Source organism: Gymnogyps californianus, chromosome 8 (assembly GCF_018139145.2).
Source record: "Gymnogyps californianus isolate 813 chromosome 8, ASM1813914v2, whole genome shotgun sequence".
Taxonomy (NCBI): Eukaryota; Metazoa; Chordata; class Aves; order Accipitriformes; family Cathartidae; genus Gymnogyps; species Gymnogyps californianus.
In genome coordinates this window covers 25,980,237-25,999,042 of record NC_059478.1, presented here as the reverse complement: position 1 = coordinate 25,999,042, position 18,806 = coordinate 25,980,237, and the positions used below count along the sequence as shown (strand labels likewise).

At 46.5% G+C, this 18,806-nt stretch overlaps 1 protein-coding gene across 2 annotated transcripts in view; it reads right to left on the bottom strand.

Moving 5' to 3' along the window:
* Window positions 1–4,282: 4,282 nt before the first annotated feature.
* The window catches only part of MAST2 (microtubule associated serine/threonine kinase 2), a 199,508-nt gene continuing 184,984 nt past the window's right edge, over window positions 4,283–18,806 (bottom strand). For both annotated transcript variants that reach the window (XM_050900979.1, XM_050900980.1), the window contains 6 exons: window positions 16,368–16,583; window positions 14,329–14,555; window positions 12,701–12,823; window positions 11,519–11,655; window positions 11,101–11,288; window positions 4,283–10,418 (listed from right to left, as the gene is read on the bottom strand). In XM_050900979.1, coding sequence (XP_050756936.1) covers window positions 8,341–10,418; window positions 11,101–11,288; window positions 11,519–11,655; window positions 12,701–12,823; window positions 14,329–14,555; window positions 16,368–16,583 — 2,969 coding nt within the window. In that variant the 3' untranslated portion in view covers window positions 4,283–8,340. The remainder of the gene's footprint in view (window positions 10,419–11,100; window positions 11,289–11,518; window positions 11,656–12,700; window positions 12,824–14,328; window positions 14,556–16,367; window positions 16,584–18,806) is intronic.

Sequence of the window (18,806 nt, the reverse complement as noted above, 5' to 3'; positions counted from 1 at the left end):
CTGGGGGGGGATCTGTTATGGGGCAGCATGCCAAAATGCAGCTGCAACCCCTGCCGTGAGCCAGGCTCAAGGACTAATATGTCCCCACATCCCCAGGGCTCGTCACCAGCTGCAAGCCCCAATGCTGCTGTGGGATTGCTGGCCACCGCAGAGCTGAGCAGCACCCAGGGGTGGCCAAATTCCTCCTTAGGTGGCCCATCAGGTAAAGCCTCTCCCAGAGCAGCGAGGCTGGGCAGGTCAGACTATCACTCAATAAATTTCAGCCGGAAAAAAAAAAAAACCAATTTGTTTATTTATTTAAATCCCTCGACTCCAGGAGCAGGTGCCCTGCACCCTTGAGCCTGAGGAGAGCGGCCAGGGCCGTGCAGGGCCATGGGCTCCCATCGCCTCAGCTGCGGCTCGCCCCAGTTCCCTGTTGCTCCTGAGAATTAGCCAGCCCGTTTGAGCGGGTTTACGATAATCATCAAATAACTCGTTCATTGACAGCACGTTAGGCTGAGAAGACTGACTGAGCCCTCGTTTGCTGATTGCTAATTAGCTTAACATTCCTAATCCCTCATTAGCGACTATGAAGTAAGCTCTGAAATATGAGGTCAGCCCTAATCAGCATTTAAAATATAAAGCCCACTGGCATGTGATGGAGGTGAGAGAGAGGGGGGTGGCTGTGGGCCAGCCTCGAGGGCTTCCATGGTCAGGGGGAATGGGGCTGCGCAGGGCAGAGCCAGACACAAAGTGTTAAACCCTGCGGGGCCACGGATATCTGCACATCACCCCAAATCTCAGCCCCCCCACACGTGGTGCATGTCCTGGCTCCACGCCGGGCGCAAGCAGCGACATTTGGGATGGCAGCACATGAGATACCCCAGGTCCCTCCTGAGTCCCATTCCTTGCTGTGCCCAGCTGGATGTCACCCCCGGGGCTTGCAGCACCCCTCTGCCACACCAAAACCTCTTGCGTTGCCCCCTGCAACCAGGCTTTCCCGGCTGGAAAGCCCCAGATGGGCCATCCCACTGAAGGGGACCCTCGTGTCACCGAGGACTGGCAGCAGGAGGGATGGAGGAGCAATCAGCCATGGTAAATACTCTCAGCAATTAGTGCCGGGTCCCTGCTCCGGGGCTTTCCAGAGAGGAGGGAGGCAATGGGGTTTAGGGTGGGTTTTAACCCTGGTGAGCTGAACGTGTCCAAGCGGGGATGACAAGTCCCAGGGTGACACGTGACATCCCTGGGACAAATTCCAGGCAAAAGCACCCGCAGGCGAGGCTGACCTGGCCCCGCTCCCCGCTGCATCGGAGGGATCATGGGCCACCGGGTGCAGGGGACGCTGCCATGCGCCGGCCCCATGCTCCCACCGCCATCCCCACCAGCTCTCCCCCGGCCCCGCGGGGTTTGGGCAGGGGCCTTGTGCTGCGTAGCCATGGTTTGGTCCTGCTGCCCTGCCTCAACCCTGCCTGCCGAAGCCTCCTGCCTGCAGAGTCAGTGGAGGTGCCAATCCCCCGCGTAAATACCCAAAGCCTCTTTCTACTCCTGGCTCTTGTTGTGCCATTTCTTGGGGGGGTGGCTGCGCAGCACCTCGCCACTTGCACCCCGCACCCAAGGGTGGCTACAACCCCCCCCCCCCCGGTGTGTCTCCCCCGCGGGCTGCTGCTGCCTCTCGGCACTGGGGGCAAACCAGCCCCCAGGCTGCAAAGCCTGCAGGGTCTGGGGGCCTGGAGCTGCTGCTGCTGGCAGGGGCAGACCCAGAGGTCCAGGCAGCGGCTGCAAGGGGACGAGAACAGCCCCAAGGCTGCAGGGCACGGGTGGCCACCAACCCCACCGTGCCAGGCAAGGCCGGAGGAGAAAAGTCCCCAGGAAGGGGCAGAGGAGCAATGCCCTGAGAGAGCCTGGTTCTGCCAGTAAAGCCTCAATTTGAAGCAAAATGCACCAAACTTTTTTTTAATGCGCACAAAGGCAGAATAAACTCATCCTCTCACACCACTGACAGGTATTATTGGGCATCACCTGCCCGGTAACAGCTTTCCAGGTCCAGCCTCTCTCCAAACCAAGCGGGAAACAGCACTTTGCAACCTGGTTCCCCTCTTAGCTGCACCCGGCGCCTGGGCTGGAGTCCGAAATCGCATGTATCGCTCTTCTGGCAGCGGGGAAACAGCCTGGGCCAGTCTGGTCTCGCCTAAACGCATGTGAAGTCAGAGCCGTAAGCTTACAGGAGTATCACGCAGTTGACCAGGATAGCACAAACCCTCCTGGCCCTGGGGATGTGCCCCTCGCTCAGCCCGACCCTGAAGGATGCTGCTGCAATATCTCCCATGGGGTGACCCTTTCCCCCCGGCAAGGGCAGCCCCCCACTCACAAGGCAGCCCAGCCCTCCTGCACCGCAGACCATTTATTATTATCATTAAAAGGTCCCAAAAAAGGAGGAAAAAGCTTGCAGAGGTGACAAGCCCTGATCCCCCCTGCTCACAGGGCACAGCAAGCGCCACTGCTGCTGATGCCGTATTTTGACGGGGCCACGAGTTGCTGCTTGGTGCATCCAACAGCAATTCCAGCTGCGGTTTCTGTTCGGGACAGGCTGTCAACAGTGGGGGACTGAGTGCCTGTGCGAATTGCTTCGGCTTTTCCCCTAATTCCCATCTTCAAAATTCCAGGTAAACTGCAGGCAGCCTGGCTGCTGGCAGCGGGACTTTGCCTGGGGTCTTGCTTGCACCTCATCCTGGGGGAAGGAGTCAAATCTTGGTGTCAGTGTCAGTCTCAGTGTCAGCATCAGTGAGCGGGCGCCGAAGTGCACTGAGCGGCCCACGTGCGTGCCGTCAATCAGGAAGAAAATGGCCCTTATTTTTTTCACCTAATCCTCTGGAAGAATAAACTGCTGTGGACTAAGAGCAATTTATTTCTGACTGGGGGAACCTCTACAGGAGGGCTGCGGACTTTAAACTTAACCCTCATTAAACTCCAGCTAGTAAGTCTTAAAAAAGGAGAAAAACTGGATGTTCCCATGAAGATGTAATTTGAAAAGTTGTTGTCACATCTCTGCTCATCCCCAAGGAGCAGGACCAAAGCGATGCTCCCGCCCCAGCCCCGGCCCCCTGTGTCGATGGAGTGTGATGCTCTGGACTCAGGCCTCGGGGCACGGCCAGCCCTTGCTCTGCACCAGGTCCCTTCACAGAGCCAAAGCCGGCTGCAGGAGCTGCAAGCCTTGCCGTGCCAGAGAAAGGCCATTTTGTTCAACGCTGCAGGAGATGTAACAGCGTCCTTTTGCTGCGCACTCTGCGCTCCCATCCCTCTGAGCCGTGCTGTCCCTCTCCGCGTGGGCAGGAGTATCACTCTTTTATGAAGCGACGTCAGCAATGACGACCAGCGGCGCGGCGAGAGGCTGCCGGCAGAGGCACTGCAAATCTCCCATGGACGGAGCTGTGTTTCGCCCCCGATTTCTGCTCGGCAGCTTCTCTGGAGCACGGAGACACGGGATATTTTGAGCATCCTCGGCAGCAGCAAACGAGGCCGAGTCCCATCTCCCCAGACATGAGTGTCTCCCCAGCTCTTTATTTCCAAGGGCAGGAATGAGCCTTTGAAGGCTTGTCCATGCGGAGACTGCACATCTGCAAATGTTAAAAGTGAAGGGCTGTTTTTGGAAAGGTTTTGGGTGGTATATTATCAAGACAGCCTAAAGAACTGGGTGCACAAGGGGGCTACATAGCTCTTGCCGCCTCGTGCCATTCGGCTAATCCAAGCCAATGCCGTACCTGTGCTGCTGGCAGCCGCTGCCCTTTGGATTTTATTGTGCACGTAATTCATACACCCACCAGCTATTGTGTTCAATTGTGGTCAGTCCCATCCTCTCCTTGTCTTGCTGTTTTCTTCTGTGCTCAGCTAAGTTTCATGTCTTACACATTTTTACCCCTTTAGTAAGGACTGACCCTTAGGACCCTGCATTAGCAGGGACGCAGGACACCATACTTAAGGGGCTCTCGGTGGAGGATGGTAAATTCTGGGCTTGAGTTTCAGAGTGGAAAGCTTTGGCTTATCCATACATCTGGCCCGTGGAGCAGAAAATCCCAAATAGCCTGGCAGATTTACTCCGATACCGCCGACACCCAGACACTCTGCAGGCTATTTTCTGCCCCGCCAAGCAGCCGGTTGAGCCGGCGGGTTGAAGGCACAGCCACCCCCGGCGCATAAGGGGGTGTAAGGAGAGTAAGGGAGAGTAAGGGGAGACCAAACAAGAGACACACAAAAGTTTGAATTTATGTAAAAAAAAAAAAAAAAAAAAAAATTATTTATTTTGGAGGAGGATTTGAACATCGACATGCAGGTACAACATGAATAAAAATTATTGCACCGCTATTATGTGGCAATTGTTCAAGTTTCTAAAAACACAGAAATTCCACACTTTCTCTTATCTAGCTAAGTGCTGAGTGACACAGCTTGGCGGAGCCCAGCTCAGGAGGTGCTCTCACAGCCACCTGGATATGGTAATCGAACACAACGTAAACACACACTTCTGTCAAATCTTCTACTAGAAGTACAGAATTATCCTTCACATCCAGTAAGAGAAAACCAGAGAAAGACTTTATCCTCCCCTCTTCGGAAGAAAAGAAACAAACAAAAAAATTAAAATACTCCAAATCACACCTTAATGCAAGTGTGGCAACCAAAACCACTGGTCACTCCTACCCCTTCCCCGGCAAGCGCTCTTTAGTATATTAGCAGCCAAAGGCCTCTGACATTCAGACCCAGGAGTGGCCGTTACAATGCTAAAGTCTAATATTTACAATAAATATCATCCATTTCTCTTAGTTTGCAACAGTAAAAGACAAAGGGAAAAATAACACTGAAATGAGGCACGGGGCAGGAATGGGCCGGCTGGATGCAGGAGCAGAGAGGAGCTGCAGAGGCTGGAACCAGCTTTGATGCCGTCATCCCAACACGGATGAGGAGCAGGAGACACATCCAAGCCGACAGAAGGAAGCAGGGAAACGAAGGAGGAAAGCAGTGTATTGGGATGGTTATATGCACGGCTCATTCACCAAACGCACACCACACACGCGCACACAACTTCTACCTCCCGCCTGTCTGACTCCGAGTTATCTATGGAGGCCAAGTTCCTGACTTGCTGAATGCTTCACTCGGGTCCGATCCTGCGCTGGGGAACACACTCTCGCTCTTCACAGACAGCTCTTCCAACATCTCGTTCCTCCCCAACACGTTTTGCAAGCATATTTGAGAAGGTATTTTAAGCAATTCTTAGCAGAGCAAGGAAGAAGTCTTGGTGTATCATCTACCTGGTTTATTATCAAAATTTTATAGAAAAAGTCTTTTTGCCCAAAGTTTTTGCTAAGGTGCACCATATAAATTTGACAGAAGGTGGAACCGGGACGATGGGGCACCTGGCACACCGAGGGAAGTCGCAGGACTGACCAGGAGCAGGGGATACGGGGCTTCACTAGGATGCTTTCCTGGTAACGCTGTTTGGCTTTGGCTTCCAAAAAACCAGGGTTTTTTAAATTGCACTGATCGCTTTCTGTACCGTAGCTACAAAAGAGGCAATGAAACCCATACCTCACCTCTTCTTTGGCCAATTCAGGCAAAAGCAGCAAAAGCTGTGACATAGCAAGGTTTTTCACTCCTCTTTTTATGCATAAGAAAGGATAACTCTGCAATTCAGCACTGGAACCACCGGCTGCAAAGGGAGGGAGCCAGCAGCTAATACAGCTGGTACCTTCAGAGGGTCCCATCCCAGCCTGCGTGAGATGAGCCAGGTTACCCAGCCCTCTCTCCTAAGAGCCGTGGTTGGTTTTCCCCTTAAGCTTTTTAAATGCAGAGCCCTTCGTGGATGCGCCAGGAGCACGCTCACAGAAGAAGCTGTGTCACCGCAAGGAGAAGGAAACGGGGACCTGCCACCCCAGGAACAGCCAGGTCGGACCACATCCCCACGCAACTCTGGGCTCACTACTTAATTGATACAGAGACTTCCATCTGGCCAAGGTTAGGTGCTCTCAGGAGATAAGCTTGAGGCTTGTCTTTGTAATTACCACAGACTCAGGATGCTGAATCAATTTTTCACTATTCCTGTCCATTTTATCATATCCTGTACTGCCAATTGGACCTTGTTTCTCAGCAATTTTTTAGTAGATCAACCCATCAGGGAGAAAACCAGCCAGATAAGTACCAGACCCTGCCAAGTCTGTTCCTTACTTGCTATTGCTCCAAATCAGCACAGAATGATGCTCATCAACAAGAGTGCTTTGAGAGGCTGGAGATACCCAGGACCCTGACAAGGCAGTGGAAATCTTATGGTTTATAATTGCAAACCAAGTGTATACGAGTAGCCTATGAATTCCAGGAAAAAGAGCAAAGAGACAGCACAGCAGGCTCTGCTCTCAATACCGTCACAGCAAGATTTATTAACGTGTTATCTGGGAGCGTTGAGGCTTTGGTTAGTGTATTAACAACACCATACATGTTCACACAGACACACGGAGTAAACACTCTTTTAAACATGTTTTAAAAAAAAAAAAGCTCAAACCAAACCAAAACTTGGTCCAGAAATGAAATCCAAGCAGCCAAAATCAAGTATATAATGGGGGGAAACAATGGTTAATACAGAAAGAAGCAGGGTGAGATTCCAGAGATTTTTGTGACTTGTGGATTGAGCTGAAATCAAGTTGAAAGAGATGGAGAAAATACATTCCTATATAAAAACATATTTGCATTTAGGGGAAGCGAATCAAAACTTCAAGTTCAGAAAAAGCCAAGACAATGAAGAAGTCAGCGGTGTAATGAAATCAGACCAACAGAGGCAGGTTTTAGCTTGAAATACTGTTGCACAGTCATTCTGCTTCTGACAGAGTAAGCCAGTGAGCAGGATACTAGACCTTGCGGGTGATCCGCAGGGAGATACACTCAGACAAGACTAGAATAAAAGCTGAGCACAATCTGGGACAAATGATGGGAGTGTTCTTTGAGAGGAACCTTTAATTGGATGAAGAAATGGCTTACAGTGCTATAGGTATCACCACTCAACACATTTATTGGTGTATTATTATTGATCTAATCCTCAGCAAAGAGCACTGTTATCCAGAGTCGGTCACACTTAAAGCAAAGCAATGCCTAAACCTAAGAGCAAAGAGTAATTTTTTAATGGAAAGTGACCTCAGCAGTGGAAATGATCTAGCTATTGAAGCTGAAATCTTAAAATATCACATGTGTTTTGAAGTCTGCTTGCAGTTTCTCCACAGAACTCGAGGAGTAAGAACTCTTCATAGGTTTTTTTTTTTTTTGTTTTTAAAATGGGCAGATTCAGAAAACTCAGCAAGTTTCCCAAGCCCCAATTCAGAAATGTTAAGGAACACCTTAAAATCCCTACCTATTTAGACTCACCAAGAGAAGGAAAAGTCTCCAAAGGTCATTTATCATTGCGATAACATTTGCGATAACACACTGGAGAACACGCAACTACAAATTTCTCTACTTTAAAATCAACCTACAAGGCACCCCTCTCCTGGGGTCATTTATTCTGAGGCAGGGCAAGTTATGAATTGAAGCCAGAGAAAGGAAGATAAAGCATCATTAAAATTTTAAAAACAGAGGGAAAAGTTGCCATGTGTCCCATAAAGGATAAGTAAAAACAATCCCCAAAAAACCAGCTTACAGATTGGAGATTTCTCTCTCTGGTAATTCCATTGAAAAAGACTTTTAATTGGTTTAAAGAGAAGACAGGGATCGCTCTCTGTCCGACCCCTCCAGCCAAGTCCCTTGCCTCTGTATCCTCTAAGGACGCGTGCAGGACTGTGAATGCACACGGTGATGAAGAGGCCTTATGAAGAGGGTTTGTAGTTCCAGATTAACTTGCGGACAGGAGAGTATTTTCTTCTCCTTGTCAAAGGACACCAGATTGTAAATTCAAAGAAAATACTTGCAATTTGTGAATTTCAATGGCATTTCAAAGAGCAGGTTGAAAAGCAGAGATTTTGAAGTAAGCTGCCTTTTTTGTACTCAGAATTTTTGGGATCTCAAATAAAAGCAGGATTAGAGGGAAAAGCACAACAGGCCCTAAACTCAGGCAACATAAAAGGTCTGGAAGGGGAAAAAAAAAAAATCAACAAACTGTTTCTTAAGCCCTGCTTTAAAGATACCCTGTTCTAAAGAGACCTCAAACGGCAAGCATTACTGTGTACAAAAATAGAATAGCAAGGATGAAAAAACACAAAAAACAGTATGAAAAAAACCCTCCCAAAAATAGATGTACACAAGTTCTATTTTATATTAGTGTATATTACAAAATTCAAACATGCAGTCTCTATTTTGAATGTAGAATGCTCCAGTCCACGTGTACCAGGGATGCTGCTATGTTTTCTTTACAGCACCATCATGTGACAGGGGAAAGTCTTGTATTTTTAACTGATTTCCAACCTCTTTGCTTTTTGCTTGCGCCAGAGTCCCTTCTTTACAGGGCCTCGTGCTGCCATCTGGCAGAGGAGAGGCTCTCAGAGCTGCTTGTCCAAGAGCGTGAGACAGCTCTTTCGATGGAGTGATTTTGCAGCTACCTCCCAACGCTTCAGATGCTTTAGCACTGCAAAAAGTTGCCTCCTTTTTTGCCACCACGGGACACGTTGCCTCCCAGGGCTTTGCTGAGTTTAACGACTCTGCGCAGGATCCGCTCCTTGTGGTCAGACCATCTGTGCTAGATAGTTTGGCTTTCTCTTGACACACTCCTGCTTGTGAAGTTTCCTGCCTTTTTTGTTTCGAATCTCTCTCTTCTTTACAGGAGGCACCCAAATGGGGGAAATCCTTTCTCTTTTCCACCTCTCCAGAACCAGACATACTGAGCTTCAAAGGGCCTAACATGCTCTGAGCTAGCGGCACTAACTGAGACACGGAGAGCGCTCTTTCGATAGCACCGGGGACGAGGAGCGTGGAGGATACAGGACCTGCTGGGCTCATTTTGCTGGCGGTTGAAGCACTCTCTGCCTGGGACGAGCTGGGTTGCTTTTCAGTACTAGGACTTTTTTGGGACATTTCGCTCGCACTTCCAGGAGACAGAAATGAGGTGCTGTGCTGTTCTGCAGGCTGAAGCGTCTGCTTGTGATCCTTCTCACTGTGATCCGCAGGGCGTACCGAGAGAGGAGTGCTCATGCTTGCCGCGCACCATGAAGAAAGTGCCAGCAGAGGTTTGGAATCCTGTTTTTTCTGACTGTTTTCTGTTAGCAGAGGGTCTTTCAGGTCAAGCTTACCACATGAGGCCCCTGAAGAGTCACCTTCTTCAAGTTCCAGGAGTTTGATAGACGGGCACTGTATACGTTCTGTGCGATCTATTGTTTTTTGAGTACTTGTAGCTCTCCCTAGGTCTTTGATTGCTTCAGAAGACTTGTCTTTTGGACCAAAACACTCAAAAGTTTTGTTTTCTGGCAATTTATGTTCCTTTGCAGTTGCTTCTGATCTTAGGAATGGCTTTTCTGAATTAGCTAATTTTTCTGGAGAAGTTCTTGGGAGGACCTCTGATGGTGAAGGGTGCATGCCGATTTGCAGTGGCTCTGAAACAGGCTTGGCTTGTTGATTATTTCCCTTCTGCAAATCTTCTGTACCTTTTGGATCTTCAGGTAGAAAGGCATCATCTTCAATACTATCCTTGCTTTCCAATTTAGATGAAAACTTATTATCCTCATTAAAAGAATCTGAGCCTTGGTCTCCACTGTCAGGGGGCTTGTCCATTCTTCTCCCATCCTGACTATCTTCTGAACCATCATCCGTTTCGTCTTCGGAAGAATCTACTTCTCTGATGGCCTCTTGCTTTTGCAGAGACTCCCTCCTCTCCACCCTGTCCTGTCGAATAGCACCCAACTTCCGTGAACCCGGCTTCTGCAACATCCCTTTTTCCGCTAGCCCAAGTTTTCCACCTGTTGTTTCATTTGCAGATTCTTGTAAGCTCTGGAGACTAGGATCCCTCTGTAGCATCTCCTTCTTAAATTCAGAGTGAGAGATATCCAAGCTATGCTTACGTGAGGAAGCCAGCTTCTTCTCAGAAGAGGACAGCGAGGCAGCCAGTTTCTCGGCCGACTGCACTCTCTTTAGCAAAGGAGACCTAGGGGGCTCAGCACTTTTGGGGCGAGAAATCTGTCTCACCAGCGGTGGAGAGGAGTGTAGTTTTACTGGAAAAGACTGAATAATGCTGGAGCTGCCAACTGAGTGTCCTGGTAAAGGAGACGGGGAGCGCTGCGGTGATGTGGACTGTGGGGTTGGTGACGGAGTGTGAGCTAGTGGTGACAGAGGGATGTTTCCTGCAGATTTGCGCCTCGGAGATCTGTACTGCCTTTGAAGCTTTGGTGCTAGTCCATGCAGAGAGCTGGGTCGGATGTGTCCAGAGCTGGCTGGAGAATTGGGAACACTGGAACTGGGAGAGCTGCTCTGGGAAGAATTGCCACCAACTTCAAAGAGAGGGGGGGAAAAAAAAAAGACTAAGACGACTAATATATATTTGGCCATTAAAACAAGTTATTGAAAATAGGACATGACAAAATGCCATGTTACCACAAAGCGCTGCAGTAATATTACAAGGTAATATTGCATGGCTTCTGATGGAAAATTCACATCATTGTCACACAACACCAGAATATAGTAAGAAACACTCTGCTTTCGGAACGTTTTTTCTGAAAAAAAAACCTCCAAGCAGATAAACCATGTGTTTCATTGCTGTTCTCAAGGTGCAAATCTCTTTATTCCATCAGCTGATTCAATTTTCAAATATGACTTTGCCACACTGTTTTGATTCCTTTTCTCTGAACTAACATAGAAAATGTGTCAAACTGCTACAAAAACATTGCAACTTACAATACACATTTGCATCGAAGTGAAAAGATGCTGTAGTACAGCAAATGCATTCTTAAAAGGATGTATGGATTTTCATTTTTAAATGAATCAATGAATGAGAATACATCCATCCTTAAGGTAATCGACATCACAGCTGTCATTTTACTTCACAAACAGACCTACTACCTGCTGCTGTGTATTTTACTTCAAAAATTAATCAATAAGCAAAAAAAATCTTCTCCAAGTTTTTTTCTGTTTGTGCAGATTTTTTGGGTTGTTTTGCTTTGTTTCTTTTTTTACCTGAGTGTACAGACTCGGGAGTGGATCTGTAACTCTGCGTTGGTGACCGAGGAGACAGGTTGTGAGTTGGAGAGCCAGGCACACTTTCTCCAGAAGACAGAGAGCGGTTTAGTGAAGATAAACTCCGGCTGGTGTGAAGTAGCGATGCTTGTTTAGTGATCTTTCTCAACAAAGAACTCTTCTTCTTACTGTGGAAGAGCATTCAAAAGTTGTTTACAAGCCCAAATGATTTATTTACCTTTATTGGCATATTTCAGTCAATTTTATGGCACAGTTAAAAAGAAAAAGAAAACAAAAAGAAAAGGAGGACTAAAGGATGCACCTGCTGATACACATTATCTGCAAATTGATTTGACAAGATCTCTCTTACGTTATCTTGGTTACCATTTAATTTTCACAGAGAAACATCAAAACGAACCTTTCCTGACCATCCTTAGTTTTGCTCTTCTTGTTCCTACGAGCCATCTTGGATTTGTAGCTGGCTTTTCGAGCTGGACCAACTTTGATGGACGTGTTCTCAAATGGCGTGGTGGAGATGGACACTTTATTTCCACTCTGTCAGAAATTAGACACAGAGACATTGCTTAAAATGTGGCTATTTGAAGCAGATCTGCAGGCTAAGCAGGTAGGCTGCTAGTTTATTGCTGCCTGCCATTTTGTAATCCTTTGTCAAACTCCATTTCCTCCTTTGCATTTCCACCTATCATTTATTAAGGAATTGCTGGGAGAGAGCCCTCTTTAGTCAGCCTTTCACAAATGATTAGCTCAGACCCCAGCTGGTAGGTAAAGCTTCCCAGAGCAGATAGAACACAGCATCTGACCTCTCCCATCGAGATCCCAACTGCCTCAATTTAATACTTGTAATACTTGGAAACTTGAACAAAGCGATATTCTGTCACCAATCCTATTCCCAGTGCTCTGACTGATGGCAGATGTGAGTGTATCAGGCATCTATCATGACAAATCTGCAACACAGAGCATGGCTTGTCTCACTCATCTTAAAAAAAAAAAAAAAAAAAAAAAAAAAAAAAAATCCTGATTCCTCCTCTATTTGCAGTCCCAAAGACTTCTGTCTCTTGGAATGGTCCAAAACTTTGGGCTTTATTTCTGTAAATGGATTCAGCTCGGAGGAGGTATCAAAACGCAAGTCATTTAACTGGATAATTTTAAGACCAACCATTACAAAGCCGCTTTTAAATACCACTAGGAATAATCCTTGAGAAAGCAGTATTAAGAGCTAATAACATTAGCACAGCCTAAAGGCAAAAAATAAAAGTAATTTGCAAAAATTTTAAGGTATTTGTTTCTTAAAGTGATGTTTGAGGAAAGATATACTTAAATCTTATTAACCTTTGTCTCTACTGGTGATAAAAATGTATCTGACGGGTCCTTATTTCTCACACAAAATACCTGAGTTCAGCTTAAATTACATGCAGAAATTTTGGAGATTTAGGGATCAAGCTGCAGCAATGAGTTTTTGCAAAACAAGGGCCAGGTGCTGTGTACAGACTTGTATTTCAGACAATGCCGATTAGATACCTACGGCATTTTAAACAAGCTGGCTCATATTTTCCAAAATGTAACAGTGCTGCGTCCCTACCTTCAGAATCAGCTCCACCACTTCTGTGTGCACCAGTCCATGGACCGGCTCCCCGTTGACATGGGTTATTAGATCCCCTTCACGCAGACCTGCTTCGTTCGCTGGACCACCTTCCTCCACGTGCTGGCAACGAGAAGGGGATGACTGATTTGAGAAGAAGAATGTACAAGATCGCTGGCCAGATCAGACTCAAAGCCCATCCATCTCATCTCTTGCTGCAGCCAGCATCAGCTGCTTCAAAGAAGGGTGAAAGAAACCACTGACTGGCACAGCCAAGCACAAAAATCTGTCCTCTTCCACCCCTCCCTCAGCATCCTGCCAGTCTTCTCCCAGTCCAAGGCAGTCAGCCAGGATGGTTAAGCTGATCAAGAGACCAGCTCCTCCCAAAGCAAATGGCTTAACACACTTCCAGAAATTTTCAGCACTCGGGAATGTTAACTAGATACTCTTGATTTCCAGACAAGCATTCAATCTTTTTCAGTTTCTTTGCCATCCCAAATCCAGCATGCTTCCATGTACATGCTGGAACCTAAGGTGGCCAACAGACTTTCAAATAAGACTCTGTGCCATGTGTTTAGGGTGCCTATATTGCATCTCATCCCAAACAGTTTCTTCTTCCACTTCCCATCCTTTATTAACATATCCAACATCAGATCTTTTCCCCCATGAACACATTGCCTTTCCCCATCACTGCTCAGAAAGGTAAGCCTCCTTTACAGTGAGGAGACAGATATGCTCGAGAATACTGCAACTCTCCCTCTAGCCAGAAAAGACTACAAATCAGTATCTTGGTAAACTCGGCATTTTTCAAGGAAAGCAGAGAGGAGCAAGGGAAAAATGCAGCTTCAGATTATTTTTCTAGGTAATAATGAGTGTTAAATAATGACCAAAGCATATAAAGTCCAAGTTGTCTAATGAACACAGAGATACAAGGAAAAGAATGAACCACCTTTACCCTGACTCCATTCTCCTTAACTACACAATTCAAACAACACTGCTTTGGGGAACGAAGTCATATATGTTAACAAAAAAGGAACACAGAGATCAAGTACCAGAAGTAATGGGAAGGAAGAGATACCGACGTGGAAACCAGACCTTTTAGCATAGCACACAACTAAGCCAAGAGCTAAATCCCTAGGCAATCAGCATAGCAGCAGTGATGCTTTAAGGCTTGTAATCAATTCCAGGCAACTGCTTGGAAAACCCCAGCAGACTGAACTGATCAGAAGCAGGCTATAATCGCTAACACAGGTCTGAATAAATTAGCTACGACTGGCCCTCATGCAACAACTCCAATAAAGAGAAAGAGGGTATGTACACAGAAACATGCTTTAAAGTATGTGCTACGGGTGAAAGAAGGTGGATTCATGTAACCAGGGAAGAAAGAAGGAAAGAAAGGTTGCTGTGGTTCTGTGATGGGCTTGAAAACTGCTACAGGTAAAACCCAAAGTGCTGGTTATTTATTTATTTATTTATTTAGGGTTCCCCCCACCCCAAAAAGATAACTTTGGGTCCGAATAAGGAGCAAGCAGGGTGGTAAAATACAGTTTATAAAGCTAAATCCCACAACCCTGGCTAAATGCATTTCTGGCCCCAAGGGTACTCTTTTTAGAAAAGCAGAGACATACCCAGACCATGTGATGCACAGTGTAGATATCACTGTCACCCATATAGACGCGAATGGCACGGAGAGTGAAACCGTATTTCTTTCCAGCCCGATGGATGATGATTGGTGGTTTCAGGTTTGCGATAGCAGGAGAAAAGTCGCGGCTGGGTGAGGAGTCCCTCGAAGATGGGTTGGAGGATAGAGAATGAGGTGACATTGGACTGGCCAATGGAGAACACGTGTGGTGATCTACAGTGATGACACAAAGGTGGGCAAAAATTAGGAAACCAGGCCTCAAAAAGAGAGAAAATTCTTGTTAGAGAACAGCTAGGAAACCATCTCTCCCAATGCTCTTAAAGCTGGTGGTCTTCACCAGAGCTGGGTTTGCCTGCAGCTTCAACTAATTCATACTTTGAAATACAAAAATCAGCAGAGTTTCCAAAAAGCACATTTGGAGGTGTATATTTAATACAGCAGGACTGCTCGCCTAGGATTATGGTTGGGTCACAGTGTTTACTACTTCTCTTTCAGGGATTTACAACCCATCATAAGCATTTGCTCTAGGTACAATCCTGGAACACCCCATTTCAAGGTTACGATATATTATCCTCCTCCAAAAGATCAGACAGTCTCTAGATCTTGGTGCAAGTTACATGTTCTTGCTGAGATAAATCAAAATCAGTTAGTATTAACACAACAATCCAGTAGGCAATCAGAGAACAACTACATCTAGGTAGTTTTGGTAGTGTTTTAAATTCACAGGGGCAAAAGTATTTAACCCTAAAAAATTAGCTACTGCAGGGACTTTGCTACTGAAAAACAACATCACAAGTGTATTTTAGAGTGCCTTTCCTAAATGAACAGCCGAGGGCTGGGCTATCAGCTAAACTGTCTGACTCTGCTTGCTAGTGGAACAACATTCACTTTTAAAAATACAAAGCAAATACAGAACTCTCATTTTAAAGTGAAGCTGGTCAACATCAGTAAAATAAACCCAAAGAGCGGGAATATTAAATGCAGCTGTAAAAGGTAATCTCTAATCCATTAAGAAACACCTGCTGAATCACCCAGCACGTATTTACCTGGCAGATGAGAGCAGCTCTGGAGGAACCTTTGCTGGGTGATTAAATACACATTTTAGAGATTTTCATGAGGGAGTTCGTAGTTCGAAAAGCAACCAATGCCCGAACCACAAGAAATGCAACATGCATCACCACGATGGTGCCAAGAAGCAGTTGCATACCTGCCGCCAGCTCCCCGGCTGAGAGGAGCAGGCAGGCATCGCGCTGCCAGCAGGTTCTGCTGGGTTGGCACTCGTGGCCCAGCTGCAATTTCCTGCTCCCGTCTAGGCAGGAACAGGTAGAGCCCTGGAAATACAGCATGGTCTTATGCTCTGGAAAGAGGGACAAAGTCCTTGTGGGGAGAGCCTCCTGCTGAACTGGTCTGTCATAGCTCAGCATGGTTGGGCTGTTCACTAGAAGTTACCACCTGGCATTAGGAATTGTCAAGGTCTGGCTCTGCTTGGGGACAGAGCCGGGCCAACAAGGTAAGCTATCCAGCATTGACTTACTTTGTGAGTTACTTACACTATTGAATTCTTGAACACTCAATCTCAGCCAAGCTATCTGGAGTTACTGAAACTTCCCAGTGCGTGAACGCACCAGACACATTCAGTTCCCAAACAGTGCCATAGTTAGCATGTGACCCCCAAAATATAGTACCTTGAGGGTTAAAATCATTCCATGTCTCTATACCTCCTTGCTGCACCATTGTCTAGAGACCAGCTAGGAGCCAATTTAAACAAAACTAGGGAAAGAATAAGGCCCAGCTGCCATTTGCAGAAGCTGCAGTCAGACCACACACACAATGCTCCTGTCTGTGGCAAAGCAGTATTCATTATCCTGCCGAGCAGTAAATATTAAACCGATTGTAAAAGTTAGATCTCTCCCCTCCTGCCAGCGAGGGCATTATTCCAGGAGAGTGAAGGGGGAGGATCTGTCTGCAGACCTTTTGTTTAGTGCTTGCAGATTCTGACAATGCCTCACCCAAGGCATTTCTTACCTGAGGGAATCAGGAGAGACAAGGCAGTAGCGGATGCTGATTTAATCACTTTATTGACAGGTCTTGAGGTACGTTTCTCCCCTGATTCCCCAGAGAGCAACCTGTGTCGTGCCCGCCGCACTGCCAAATCGCTGATGGCTTTTGGAGTGGTAAAGTCTGGGCCTTCATTGCTATTACTGCGAGCTCGTGGATCAGAGAAATCTGCAGTGCTCCCAGCTACAGTTTAAATTAAAACAGATTAGAACCACAGGGAATTCCTAACAGTCTATTCCCCTACAGGCAAAAAACATTAAATCAAAGTCATGTTTACATGAAGTCCAAGAGTAAATTTTCCTAAGAAGAAACCCCAGGGCTTGAATTTTTATTTACAGAAATGGTGTTATTCTGAATACAGAAAATTAGCGCCTTCTATTCTGTTGGAAAAGCTCGCTAATGAAATCACGTTGCTCAGTAGCAGTTACATGAATCCTAAAGCTGCGGTGCAGTTCTGCAGGCAAGCCATTTCAGTGGGATCATTCATAGATGAAAACAGGTTTATGGAAAGTGCTCCATTTTTACAACCAGCAAGAACTGTCAATCTCTAAGTTAAAACTGCCTGTAATAGAAGAGCCAGGTTCTACTGGAGTTGCACATAAAAAATCCACTTTAAGAGAATACTAAGGTACTAAAGTCAGGGAAAGTAAAAATGTGGATTGCAAAGACAACCGTAATTTGCCCCCTTCTGTGCACCATTGCAATTTAGTCTTGAATTACTTAACCTGCTACAATTATACATAAAATGCAAAGTAATCTTGAAAATCAGACTGGGCACGTAACAATAGCAGATGCTGGGGGCTGGGGGTGCTGTACTTAAGCTCGGTGCCTCAGTTCCCCATCTGATACCTTAAAGGGGCACTGTGAAAATACATTAATTAGAATTTACAAGGTGCTTAGAAATGAAAGTGGTGAGCATCACAGCAAGTCCACAAGGGAAATTAATCATTCTGTCTTCAAAAGCAAATTTTAAGCAGCATGCAACAAATAAAGCCTAAGGGCCACATTTTGAACAATGAGGACAGAACAAAACATTGATCATCGTTATTTAAGTGGGCACCACTGCTCTGCATACTAAGTAAAGCAGGAAGTACCATGAAAATAAAAATTCAAAGCACCATTCCCATAGACCTCAGTACCAGATGCCTGTTCAACATTTAACAGCCACAGAGTTTCAAATAAGGCTCCCAGACAATGAGGAACCCAGAATCGGAGGCTGCGTGTGAAAAGGCTGCGATATACATTAGAGGAGCACTCCGAGACAGTGACAGGAATTAAATTCCTTTCTTGCAGTCCCCTGCCTCTGAGTTAACTTTGTAGGCTGGGGACACTGAAGCAATGGTATCCCTGAATCCCATGTGCTGGATTAAAGACTGCTCTAATGCATTAGGCTCAGGGGAGCAAGCTGCCCAGGGAAGCTTCATTTTTGCCTATTTCAACTTGTAGATAGTCAAATTTGCAATGAAAGTGTTCTTGCAATTTTTAATAGCATGTTTCTAGGCTTTTAGTATGAATTGAGAAATTAAGGTTCCACTATGGCACCATTATGTCATCCAAGCATGTGGTAGCTTACTTCCTTCACTCCTACACCTTTTCCCATGGGTTAATGGAGTACGTGATGGCAGCACCGGGCCTCTTCTGGGAGGATGAGCCATAGAGGGGAATGGGACAATTTTGAAGGAATTTCACAGACTGCATTGCAGAAGAGGAATACTGAGATGTGGGGATCTTTGGCTTTACTCTTGTCTGGAGGCAAATTTCCTCTAAAGCATTTCCACCTTCTGCTATCAATGCACCATCACATCTGCCCAGTGCCCTTCACTTTGTCCTTGTCCAGTCTTGCTGCCACTCTGACTCCTTCCTCAGTACTCCTTTCCTCTCCTTTCCATCCTCAATGCATCCACAATTGCTTTGCCTGCTTGCTCCCAGTTTCTCCCAGCAACTTGTTTCTTATTTTCTCACCTAGTTAGTCCTTGTGCTTCAACACTACAATCTAGTTCTTCCCCTAAATATGCCTTCCTTCTCAAACATTATTTTGCCAACCTTCAACTTCCCTGCTCTCTTCCATTGGTCCAAATTTCCTTTTTTCCCTCCTTACTACTTCCCACCAGTTCCCAGCTCTGGCCTCCTCTGTTCTCAGAAACAAGCAGCTTCGCCCTCTGCCTTCCCGGCGCCCTGAAAGGGGCAGGAGCTGGGGACACTCCAGCACCCAGAGCCCAGCCCTGCACCACAGCAGCCCAGGGCACCATCACAGGGAAGGTCCAGCTCAGCCCAGTGCTGCAGAATGGCCCCAGGACGGTCAAAGCTTCTGAGAAGCCAAACACTGACTTCTAAGACCCACTCTCCTAAACTTAGGCTGCACTTTTTTAAGCCTGCAACTTGGCTAAATTTCGGGATACTTGGCTG